The following is a 13,202-nucleotide window of genomic DNA, read 5'->3' as shown; positions in this document are numbered from 1 at the left end:
ATGCTTCTACAGGCAAGGAAAGTTGGAGGCTCTGAACCTGTAGTCCGGGAGCAAGGACCTGTGAAAAATGAGTTCGTACAACCCACACCACAGAAAAGGTTTGATACCATAGGTAGTTAGTATGGACCCTCTAGATCACTGCTGGGTAGGTAGTAGTCTCAAATTGTGGTATCACTATTTTTCTACAGTCGAATTTAAAGAGCGATGTAAAATAGCCAAAAATTGGAAAAATCAATCATCTTTAAGGGTAAGGTGAAATGTAAGTTGCCATATCTCCGCTTGTATATGCCATAAATACGTGATTCATGTATCAAAATGTTGCTGGGGGACAGTTTTAACGTTACAAAACATTTAAAAGTGAAATTTAGATATCAAACCTTCAAAATAGGAATACATTCTTGGCCAATATCCACTTCCATCTCAAGTAGATATGAAAAAATTGATACGATAAAGTGATTTTGTGTTGTTAAACATGAGGCCTCTAAATGACTACAGTAGGATTAAATATGCGTTGTTCATAACAAAAGGAAGATTTTGGCAATAGTTTTAAACATTTCAGATATGTTTTAACTACCATATATGGGCTTCTTTTCACAATCTTGTAGTGCCGTTACATTGGGATCCAACGCTGCCTAAATCAATTAAAATTACTTTATACTGGCGATATAATCTGATCCAAACCAAATTCATAACCTCTGGCGGAGGATCCCGCTTTCAAAAGGTAAAATGATTGGCCCAGACATGGAGTATGGGGCATAATCTCTAAGGAACTGTGTGTGACCGAAGCGATTGAGCCAAAAATTACGTTTTTAATACACCAATGTGTTTTTTGGACAGATTATGACATAATTATTATCCAGAAAATATAATATTTCCTCCTTTTCCTTTCCTTTTCTTCCTTGTAACTTCACTTTTTTTATTTTGAAATTTGTTTAGGGGTCAACAGCCCCAAGCTTCCCATTTTTTACAGCAGTATTCATTAATGAACATCATAAAATGTAAATATTTCCGAGTCGTTTTCCCCCTCATAGTCTTTGTTTATATCAACCCCCCCCCCAGCCCCCCAATAAGTATGATGGTCTCCGCCACCTAAATAACAAGTATCAAAATGATGCTGGATGATAGGCTCAGTGATACGACAAACATTTCAAAGTGAAAATCTGTATTTCGTGATAATTTTCAAACGAAGTTTACATTGCAAATTATGATGATCAAGTTCAATTCTCAGATGAATGTGCAATACAGTAGGGGAAGGCGGGGTAAGTTGTGACAGTTTTTGCTTTTTGCCAGTTAGAATTGATATGAATAATAATCTTGTCGAAATAAGTACCTTGCCTTGAAATTTAATTCTTCTGAAATATTTTCCACCTATATATAACTTTCTATCCCCACACTGAAAGTTGTCGTGACCTTTGAAAAAAACGATGTCAAATGGCTCAACTTGCCCCATATATGGGGCAAGTTGAGCCACCTTCTGGGGTAAGTTGAGCCACAAAAACTATGTACAAAATGTATGGGGGGAGAACCAGCATGTCAATTTTTTGTTTAAAGTCTTTTCACTTGCTAATTCTCTATAAATACTAACATCCTGTAAAAGGAAAAGAGCAGTCATGTAAATTTGCTCCTTTCAGCTTGCATTTCAATCGGTTTTTATGGTTTGTTTGTTTTTTATGATACATTACCATAGGAATTACCATGGCTCAACTTGCCCCATGCTGTTTGGCTCAACTTACCCCAGTCCGAACTCAGTGCGAAAATTTTGTATCCACACATTTATTATGCATCCATCATATAAAAGACTGACAAGAATGAAGATCCATACATGGACTAATAATGTTGTTGTCATGTCTTTATTATATTTAAAGACATGTGTGTTTATAAAGCACTTATCTATTTCACACTCTTTTTTACTTTTTTGGCTGAAATTCATATTTTTCCCTCTAAAAAACTACTTTTTGTTTCAAAGTTGGAAACAATGTGGTGGGGTTAGGGGTTATGATATGGGTCATCAATACATGACACCACCACAATGTCCGACTCATTCATTATTGGCCTGGGGCTGGTGGCTCAACTTGCCCCTATGCTCAACTTACCCCGCCTTCCCCTACTCAGTTCTCCAATTCATCTGAAATGACTAAACTAATTGAAGGAATGTTGCAGCTATTTTGTTGTATTATTTCACTTAATTTTGATTCCATTAAACGCCCGGGGGGGGGGGGCACTTCCATTCACGAGTGGATACTATGCACGACCATTGGGTCTCGAAAAGCACCCTAAACACGCAACTTCCATATTCTGAAAATGCACCCATTAACATGTACTGGCGTTTGAAACCCTACCCTTAACAAGTATTGGAAACAAAACGATACTCTTGGCAAATATTACCTGAAATGAACCCCTAAACAAGTACAGGAATGTTTTATTGTTACGGGTCCTTCGGTCGTCGGCTTTACCTTATTTGGTTTAGTACGACCCCACGTCCTTCTACACCTCGCGCAAATCGGACTCTAAACACGAAGTGTTGGGGCAAAAAGGACATCCTTTTTAAAACATTTTAATTTTGTTTTATCCCCGCAAATTCGACCCTAAACACGTAATCTTCCTAGCAAAATAGATACCCTTTTTTCATTATTTTTGTGTTTTTGACACCCTTATCACGTTACGTACGTAACGTGCCCTATCGTGAAAAAGACATCCTTTTTACATGTTTTTATGGTCGCGCATGGTATCCACTCGTCAATGTAAGTGCCCCCCCGGATTAAACGTCTATTTTATTCCAATTGACATTTAATCAATTTTCATGTATGATACACACATCAATAATATCATTAATACAGTAGAGAAAACAATGAATGTAAAATACAGTATATAAATTGAACATGGAAGAATGCGTAAAAACCCAGAAAGTAGGTGCCTTTGTCGGAAATCGGGATACCTTTAAAACCATGAGTAAACAACAATTAAAAAAAGAAATGGCTAAGAGAAGGGAAGGGAAGAGAAGAGAGTAGAAGAAAATACAGAGGAGAGCAAGCAAGTAGAATAAGAAAGGGCATGAACTTGTGATGCAAATGACCTAGGAGTTGACTTAACACATATTTTAGTGAAGCAGCTTTTTATTTTTATTGATCTTCTGCAAATTATTGAAGAGATATTTGGATTATGGCATTATGGCATTTTAAAGCCTGTTTTTACAGGGACCTTTCAAAAGTTACCTCAGCCTTTTTCGTTCTTGTATTTGGATAAATCGTCTTTTGGCATCCCCATTGGAGCAAAATGGCATATTTGCTGTATCGGAAACAGCGGAAGCAGCTTTTTCCCTCAATGGGGGCTCCAAAATGGCAGATTTTACCATAAATAGGCAAAAAAAAGGGTTGGGTAACTTTGGCAGGCCCCAGAGGGGATAGACTTCGATTTCATAGTACTTCTGTAGCTAATAGAGAAATAACTTTTCTTTTGTCTCCAAGTAGTTTTAAGATGATTTAGATGGTTTGCTTTACAGCGGAAACAGCTTTTTGCCTCAATAGGATCCAAAATGGCAGATTTTCCCCATAAATAGCCAAAATACGAAAAAGGGGTGGGTAACTTTGGCAGGCCCCTGATTGATTGATTTTATTCGTCAAGAATATCAAAAGAGATAACAATAAAATTGAAGAATACCTTGACAGGATAGCCCATGAAAGCCGAAAGGCTTATTTCCAATGGGGTCCTATAGTTAGTATAAAACATTAACATATTGTAACAAAACTGGAATATGTAAAAAAGATAATAAAATACATACATGTTACATCAGTCAAATAATATGAAAACATCTGAACCAAAGAACAATCCTCCTAATATATGAAACAAGATTATATTTTAACATGCCCTAATGTTTACATTATCTAAAATAGTAGAAACCAACAGTACCAACAGTAACCATGTGTGATTTTTAATGGTAATATTGCTCCCGAGTAGCTTCCAGTTTTAGGTGCTTCTTTAATGCACTCTTAAACTGAGAAAATATTTTAACTGCTTTTACTTTATTGGGAAGAGCATTCCAAGATTGGATGCCATTAAAATAAAAAGTGTTCCCTATATGTCCTTCACGTTTTGGCAATATAAAATTAAAATTACTATTTCGAGTACCGTACCTATGGATATTTGATACACGGGTGAAATTATTTGCTATATAATGATCTAATGTATCTGAATAGCATATTTTATGCACATGGTGTAATACTAATTGTTGTGATCTGTGATCTACATGAAGTAATCCTGCCCTTTCAAGTTCATTACATCCGACATGTGCTCTTGGTCCTAAAACATTTATGTATCTCACAATTTTATTTTGGATTATTCTAAGCTTTTTCTTATCCGTAATACCCAGGCTACCGTACCAAGCCGCATTAGCATAGTCAAATAGACATTGTATCAAAGCAAAGCATAAAATACGTCTAGACTTCATATTCAAACAGGTTTGATGTCTATACAAAAATTTCAAGCGCGAATTTGCCTTTTTGACGATTGAGTCTACCAAACCCGTCCATGATAGGTTACTTGTTAAATTAATTCCCAGATATTTCACTGAATCTTTTCTGTCAATTACCTGATTATTATATGAAACCTTGAAATCGTGTGTATAACTTAACTTTCGTTTCGAACAAAATAAAATGCTTTCTGTTTTCCCAACGTGTAAACTAAGCTTGTTGTCAGACATCCGTTCAATGCAATTTGCCAAATCTGCACTAAGTTTTTTATCAATTATCTTGGGATTTGTATCCGAATATAGCAAAACACTATCATCAGCATATAAAATTAATTTAGATTCGTTAATACAAGTACACATATCATTGATGTAAGACATAAAAAGAATAGGGCCTAAAATGCTTCCTTGAGGGACTCCGCATTTAATAGGCAGTGAATCAGAAAGAACCGTCTGCATGGTAACTACTTGATGACGGTTAGATAGATATGATCTAAACCATGTCACACATGCAGAGTCTAAACCCATCACTTCTAATTTCTTCAAAAGTATGTTATGGTTTACAGTATCAAAGGCTTTTTGTAAGTCTAGGAGAACCATTCCAACCATGCGCCCATGTGAAATTTCGTTCCTGATAAAATCTGTTAAATGTATTAAACAAGTTTCAGTAGAATATCCGTTACGAAAGCCGGACTGAAATTTATAAATTAGATTGGTTTCTTGAAAGTATTTCTCCACTTGAGCATGAACAGATTTTTCCAAGATTTTCGACACTACACTTAATACACTTATAGGCTTATAATTACTAACGTCAGTTTTATCTTTCTTTTTATGTAGCGGGGTAACTTTTGCAAATTTCATATCATCAGGAAAGGTAGAAGACGTAAGAAATAAATTAATAACATAATTCAAAGGTTTGTACAAATTTCTTGCCCCATCTTTTGGAAATCTTGCAGGTATCATATCTAGACCTGTACTTTTTGATATTTTCAACCTATTTAGTTCGTCTAAAACAAATTTTTCTGTAACAGGGGAAAAATGAAAACTACCTTTTGAAATACCCTTTTCCTCATAAACCTTTTGAAAGTGGTCACTTTCTACATGAAATTTGTTTGTATTTACTGATAATTTACAAACTAGCTTGTCGGCCACAGTCGTAAAGTAACTGAGGTAGCAGGCTTAGATTTTCTAGCACTTCGTTATATGCAGCTGATAGGAAAATAAGTACTTTGTCTCCAGATAGTCTTAAGACGATTTAAGTGGCTTGCTTTAAAGCGGAAACAGCTTTTTGCCTCATTAGGGGTCCAAAATGGCAGAGTTTCCCATAAATACGGAACAGGGGTGGGTAATTTTGGCAGCCCCCTGAGGGAGTAGGCTACGATTCCCTAGCACTTCCTTATATGTAGCTGATAGAGAAATCTACTCCTTTGTCTTCAAGTAGTTAAAAGACGATTTAAGTGGTTTGCTTTACAGCGGAAACAGCATTTTACCTCATTAGGGGCTCAAAAATGGCAGAGTTTCCCCTAAATATGCAAAATACGGAACAGGAGTGAGTAATTTTGGCAGCCCCCTGAGAGAGTAGACTCCAATTTCCTAGCACACCTTTGTATGTATCTGATAGAGAAAGAAGTACTATTATATCTCCAAGTAGTTAAAAGACGATTTAAGTGGCTTGCTTCACAGCGGAAACAGCTTTTTGCCCCAATGCTCCAAAAATTGCAGATTTTCCCATAAATTGGCAAAATTCGGAAGGGGTGAGTAATCTCGGCAGCCCCTTGAGGGGGTAGGCCCCAGTTTCCTAGCACTTCTTTATATGTAGCTGATAGACAAAAAATTAGTTTTCCATCTTCATATAGTTTTAAGGCGATTTATGTGGCTTGCTTACAACAGAAATAGTTTTGCCTCAATGGGGCTCCGAAATGGCAGATTTTCCCATAAATGTGCAAAATACGAAAAAGGGGTAGGTAACTTCGGCAGGCCCCTGAGGGGGTAGGCTTCGATTTCCTAGCACTTCCTTATATGTTAACTGATAGAAAAGGTATTCTGTTATCTCCAGGTAATTTTTAAAGATGGTTTAGATGGCTTGAATTACAGCGGAAGCAGCTTTTTGCCTCAATGGGGGCTCCAAAGTGGCAGATCTTCCACTAAATAGGCAAAATACGAAAAAGGGGTGGGTATCTTCGGCAGGCCCCTGAGGGAGGTAAGCCTCGATTTCCTAACACTTTGTTATATGCAGCTGATAGAGAAAGAAGTACTCTGTTGTCTCTAAGTAGTTTTAAGACGCTTTATGTTGCTTGCTTTACAGCGGAAACAGCTTTTGCCTGAATTGGGGCTCGAAAATGGCAGATTTTCCCATAATTAAGCAAAATACGGAAAAAATGGTGTGTAATGTGTGGTAGAGGCTTCGATGTCCCACAGTGGCGTACCTAGGATTTTCCACAGGGGGGGGGGCAAAACCGTCCGCCAAAAAAATTGCCAAGCAAAAAAAGGTTATCAATCACAAATAAAGGATTTTGTACCAGAAAAAAATTGACAAGCAAAAAAAAAGTCTTCAAGCTCGTCAGGGGGGGGGCAGACTGCCCACCTGCCCCCCTCCCTTCCGTAGGTACGCTAGTGATGTCCTAGCACTTCATTATAAACCCCTCAAAAAAGTTTTGCAACTCAGTTTTGGGGATGATATCTTTTTGGTTAATGAAGTATAAAATATGAAACTGGTATCATTGGAAAGCTGAATTATTCTTTTTTACAATGACATTCCATTTGCTGTGATTATGTAATCATGGAATATGCAATCACCCTGAACATCGAGAAAAGTCAGAAGTGAAATGTTGCAAAATGCATTGATTTCTAACAAAGAGTCTCCATTTCTATAGAATTTCTACCATGCAGGCGACAGTGAATGCACTCGGTCAATCCTCGAAACAATTGGAAATTCGCTATTGCAAACGACGAATTTTGCAACATTTCATGTCTAACATTCCTGAGTATTATCATGTCTGTGTATTTCATGATAACACTAGCATTACAAATGACACATGATCGTAAAGAAATATAATCATGCTTTCTAAAGATATCACTTTTACACATGATGATGGCACATTAAGAAATTTATTAGCACTCAAACTTGAAGTTTGAGTTGCAGAACTCAAACATGACATGGCAACGAATTTTGCAAGATTTTCATTTTTTACATTGCTGCATATTTATCATGTCTGTGTATTTCATGATAACACTAGCATTACAAATGACACATGATCGTAAAGAGGAATAATCATACTTTCCAATGATACCACTTTCACATTTGATGATGGCACACTAAGAAATTTATTAGCACTCAAACTTGAGTTGCAGAACTTATTTTGCGGGGTTTATGTACCTTATAGAGAAAATCCTACTATTTCGTTGCAAAGTGATTTCATGAAAATAAAAATGCCTTACTACATAGCAGAAATGTTCTTTTTGCCCGTCAATGGGGGCCTCAGAAAGGTAGATTTTTACTTTAAAAGATGAAATGCTGAAAATGGCTGGGTGCCTTTGGCAGCTCCCCCCCCCCCTCAGCGAGAAGGTTGCCAGCACCTCTTTATTTACAAAAGATAGATAAAAGGTAACTCTTTTGTCTTAAAGTGGTTTCAAATGAATAAAAGAGGGTTTACTACACAGTAGAATCGTATCTGCCTCAAAAAGGACTTAAAAATGACAAATTTTCCAAGAAATGGACAAACTTCTGAAAAAGGATGCGATGACGTCGACAGCCCCCCCCCCCCCCTGGGGAGGCCTTTCGGCCAATGAACCCTATAAAATAATTAACAATTTAAGGAAATTAGAAGAAAAAAATGAATTTGAAGAAAGAAAATGGAATATGATCATGATGGTTGGGATCCGATTATATCCACAGTGAACAAGAAATGCTACTTGATTCATGCAGCGTTGGATCTCAAACTAATGGCACAACAAGATTGTGAAAATTAGCCCATATATGGTAGTTAAAACATATCTGAAATGTTTAAAAATATTGCCAAAATCTTCATCGTGTTATGAATAACGCATATTTGGTCCTACTGCAGTTATTTAGAGCGCTTCATGTTTAACAACACAAAATCACTTTATCGTATCAATTTTTTCATATCTACTTGAGATGGAAGTGGATATTGGCCATGAAGGTATGCCTATTTTTAAGGTTTGATATCTAAATTTCACTTTTCAATGTTTTGTAACGTTAAAGCTGTCACCCAGCAACATTTTGATACATGAATCACGTATTTATGGCATATACAAGCGGAGATATGGCAACTTACATTTCACCTTACCCTTAAAGGTTATTGATTTTTCCAATTTTTGGCTATTTTACATCGCTCTTTAAATTCGACTGTAGAAAAAAAGTGATACCACAATTTGAGACTACTACCTACCTAGCAGTAATCTAGAGGGTCCATACTACCCCCCTATGGTGTCAAACCTTTTCTGTGGTGTGGGTTGTACGAACTCCTTAAATAGGGCCCCTATGAGATTTTGCTCCCGGACTATCTGTACTGGTAATCATTTCTAACTAGGTTGTTTTTAGAGTGCTTGATGGCATCGGGAAGCCAAGTACCGTTATATTACCTCGGAATTAGCACGTACATCTTGCAGAAAACCACTTTGTCTAAAAGTTGTTGCAGTTTTACATCGGGTGATAAACATTTTCCTTAGATTTTGCACGTTCATAAAGCTATAGACCAATTTCACAACGTGAGAGGGCAGCAGACTGGTCGCCATGCTGAAGGCGAATCAACTTTTATAGTACACAAGTCCATAGGGTATTTGGTACAATCGTTCGATTTTTTTTTATTTTGGACCAATTGAGCAGATTTCTTGTAAGATTCACAATGAGCATTAATCGGAGAAGTTCAGGTCGCAGCTGTGCTGTGTTCAATTGCCACAACAATTGGAGAAAGCTTGAGAATTGGAAGCAAAGTGAATGTGAAATTCACTCGCCTTGGACTCATGAAGCCTGTTTGTGTGTAAAGCCGTACTCCCTGCATAGGTTTCCAGGCCGTGATGAAGGAATGCGTCGCCAGTGGATAAAAACATCAACAGAAAGGACTTTAAAGTTAAGAAAGATTCAAGGCCCTGTTTCATAAAGAGTTGCTATGATAGCATGGCAAAAGTGAGAATTGTGCTTCCTGATTGGCTTTTATAATAAAAGTTGCCATTCCAGCAAGAGTTGCTATCATAACTTTTTTTTTATGAAATGGGCATTCTCACTGTTACCATGGTAGTTAACATTCCAGCAGGAGTTGCTATCATAACAACTTTTTATGAAACAGGGCCCTGGCCCTCTCTTCCCCTTCCTCCTTTCTCCTTCCTCTCTGTTTTATTCTCTTGCCTTGCCCCCTCCTTTTGGATACTTATAGGCCTGCATAAAATGTTGTGGTGGTTTTTTTGTGGGAAGGGGAGGGAGGGGGGATTTATTTGATCATGCTTAGATGGAAATATCAGTCCCTCTCTCTCCCTCTCACTATCCCCTTCTCTGTATTACACTATCCCTCTCTCTCCCTCCCTCTCTCACACACTCTCTCGCTAGCCCCCCCCCCCTCTCTCTCTCTCTCTCACTACCCCCCCCCCCCCTTTCTCACTATTCCCCTCTCACTATCCCCCTCCTCTCACACATACTCTCTCCCCCCTCTCCCCTCTCTCATCCTCTCTCTCATCCTCTCTCTCTCTCTCACTCTATGTCTCGTTCACTCTCCCGCTACTCTAAAACAATTTACTAGCAACAAGAAGTGAGCTCCCTGATGAAAACCAACAGCGATTCTTGGTCATCATCAACTCACTTTTACTGACAAAACTAAGGGGGAAAAGTAGCCAAAGTGCAAAAATTCATCATACCTTCATCGGTCAGATATGGCCATTGTCTTACATCGTCTACCCAGGTGTCCATGCTTTATTTTATTGATTTATGATGAAGTTAATGACACAATATCAGAGCTTATCTGTAATCTTTCATTGAATTTGTACACAGAGCCAATCGCGGTCAGCGCACTTGCCCACCGCAGCAATGGCGTCGCCGATAGAGGGCCAAATACATAAACCGGCCGTGAAATTGGTCTATTGAAAGATGTGTCTTTGTATACATCAGGCCTTCACCATGCCAACTTGCTAATTTGCAGCAGGTAAACAAACAAATACTTTTCGAAAAATAAAATTATCACGATGAAGATATCGAGCTTGAAACAGATATTACTTGATCAGTTAGGAATGATACTTCTTAAGGACAAGACTAATGTGTGAAAGAAAAAAACGAAAGAGCAAAAAAAAAGGAGGAGGCAAGAAAGAATTAAGGAAAGAAAAATGTTTCCTTTATCTTTGATACAAAGGAACACACAAAGAAAGAAGATAAACAGGAAGGGGAAGGAAGGAAAGAAAAGAAGGGAGGTAAAGAAAGAATAAGGGAAAATAATTAGAAGGAAAAATAAAATAAAGAATGAAAGAAAGGAGGAAAGAGAGGGAGAAAAGAATGAAGAGATAAGAAATTGAAAAAAAGGAAGAAAATAAAGGAAGGAGAAAAGAACGAAAAGAAAAAGGAGAGGAAGAGAGTAGGAAGCAAGTAATTTTTTTTTTGGAATGGAAGAATGAAGGATATAAAACCTAACCCAAGGGAAATTTGATAAAGAAGGCAGGAGGAAAAAAAGAAAAATGAAGAGAGAGAGAGAGAGAGAGAGAAAGGATCAGGAAGAAAGATAGAGAATAAAGATAGATGGAACAAAAAAAGGGCAGGCATAAATAATAGAAGGATGAAGAAAGGATAGAAAAGGAAGATAGACATGTATACCTTCGGGACACTCCCGGAAGTATGGCCATGCAAGCTAAGTTTGGTTCAATTAAGACCAGCCTGCATCATGGGCTAGCCGCTAGGAGGTTATGATTTTTTTTAGTCCGTTAAATGCCTACAGGGTAAATTTCCACAGGGGGGGGGGCAAAACCGTCCGCCAGAAAATTTGCCAAGCAAAAAAAAAAGGTTATCAATCACAAATAAAGGATTTCGTACGAGAAAAAAACATTGACAAGCAAAAAAAAAGTCTTCAAGCTCGTCAGGGGGGCAATAGATGTATTCAAGCTCGTCAGGGGGGGGGGGGCAAAAAATGTCTTTCAAGCTCGTCAGGGGCGGGGCAGGGATACTTCCTTTGCATGGGTGGTGGCTCGTCAGGGGGAGCAGACTGCCCCGCCTGCCCCCCCCCCCCCCCTCCGTAGGTACGCTAGTGATGTCCTAGCATTTCATTATATGTACCTTATGGAGAAAATCCAACTATTTCGTTGCAAAGTGATTTTATGAAAATAAAAATGCCTTACTACATAGCAGAAATGTTCTTTTTGCCGTCAATGGGGGCATCAGAAAAGTAGATTTTTACTTTAAAAGATGAAATGCTGAAAATGGCTGGGTGCCTTTGGCAGCTCCCCCCCCCCTTAGCGAGAAGGTTACCAGCATCTCTTTATTTACAAAAGATAGATAAAAGGTTACTATTTTGTCTTAAAGTGGTTTCAAATGAATAAAAAAAGGGCTTACTACACAGTAGAATCGTATCTGCCTCAAAAAGGACTTAAAAATGACAAATTTTCCAAGAAATGGACAAACTTCTGAAAAAGGATGCGATGACGTCGGCAGCCCCCTGTCCCCCCTGGGGAGGCCTTTTGGCCAATGAACCCTATAAAATAATTAACAATTTAAGAAAATTGGAAGAATAAAATGAATTTGAAGAAAGAAAATGGAATACATGTACGATCAAGATGGTTGGGATCCGATTATATCCACAGTGAACAAGAAATGCTACTTGATTCATGCAGCGTTGGATCTCAAACTAATGGCACTACAAGATTGTGAAAATTAGCCCATATATGGTAGTTAAAACATATCTGAAATGTTTAAAAATATTGCCAAAATCTTCATCGTGTTATGAATAACGCATATTTAGTCCTACTGTAGTTATTTAGAGCACTTCATGTTTAACAACACAAAATCACTTTATCGTATCAATTTTTTCATATCTACTTGAGATGGAAGTGGATATTGGCCATGAAGGTATGCCTATTTTGAAGGTTTGATATCTAAATTTCACTTTTAAATGTTTTGTAACGTTAAAGCTGTCACCCAGCAACATTTTGATACATGAATCACGTATTTATGGCATATACAAGCGGAGATATGGCAACTTACATTTCACCTTACCCTTCAAGGTTATTAATTTTTCAATTTTTTTGCTATTTTACATCGCTCTTTAAATTCGACTGTAGAAAAAAGTGATACCACAATTTGAGACTACTACCTACCTAGCAGTAATCTAGAGGGTCCATACTACCCCCTATGGTGTCAAACCTTTTCTGTGGTGTGGGTTGTACGAACTTCTTAAATAGGGCCCCTATGAGATTTTGCTCCCGGACTATCTGTACTGGTAATCATTTCTAACTAGGTTGTTTTTAGAGTGCTTGATGGCATCGGGAAGCCAAGTACCGTTTATTACCTCGGAATTAGCACGTACATCTTGCAGAAAACCACTTTGTCTAGAAGTTGTTGCAGTTTTACATCGGGTGATAAACATTTTCCTTAGATTTTGCACGTTCATAAAGCTATTGAAAGATGTGTCTCATTATACATCAGGCCTTCACCATGCCAACTTGCTCATTTGCAGCAGGTAAACAAACAAATACTTTTCGAAAAATAAAAATCATCACGATGAAGATATCGAGCTTGAAACAGACATTACTT

The 13,202-nt window shown here is 37.7% G+C and overlaps 1 protein-coding gene across 1 annotated transcript in view; it reads left to right on the top strand.

The window, feature by feature from the left end:
* LOC121416850 (tryptophan 2,3-dioxygenase B-like) overlaps positions 1–13,202 on the top strand; it is a 36,128-nt gene continuing 22,926 nt past the window's right edge. The window contains exon 1 of the mRNA XM_041610368.1: positions 1–98. Within this exon, the coding sequence (XP_041466302.1) occupies positions 1–98 (98 nt within the window). The remainder of the gene's footprint in view (positions 99–13,202) is intronic.

The sequence above is a fragment of the Lytechinus variegatus genome, chromosome 6 (assembly GCF_018143015.1).
Source record: "Lytechinus variegatus isolate NC3 chromosome 6, Lvar_3.0, whole genome shotgun sequence".
NCBI classification, from domain to species: Eukaryota; Metazoa; Echinodermata; class Echinoidea; order Temnopleuroida; family Toxopneustidae; genus Lytechinus; species Lytechinus variegatus.
This window is presented reverse-complemented; position numbering and strand designations above follow the sequence as displayed.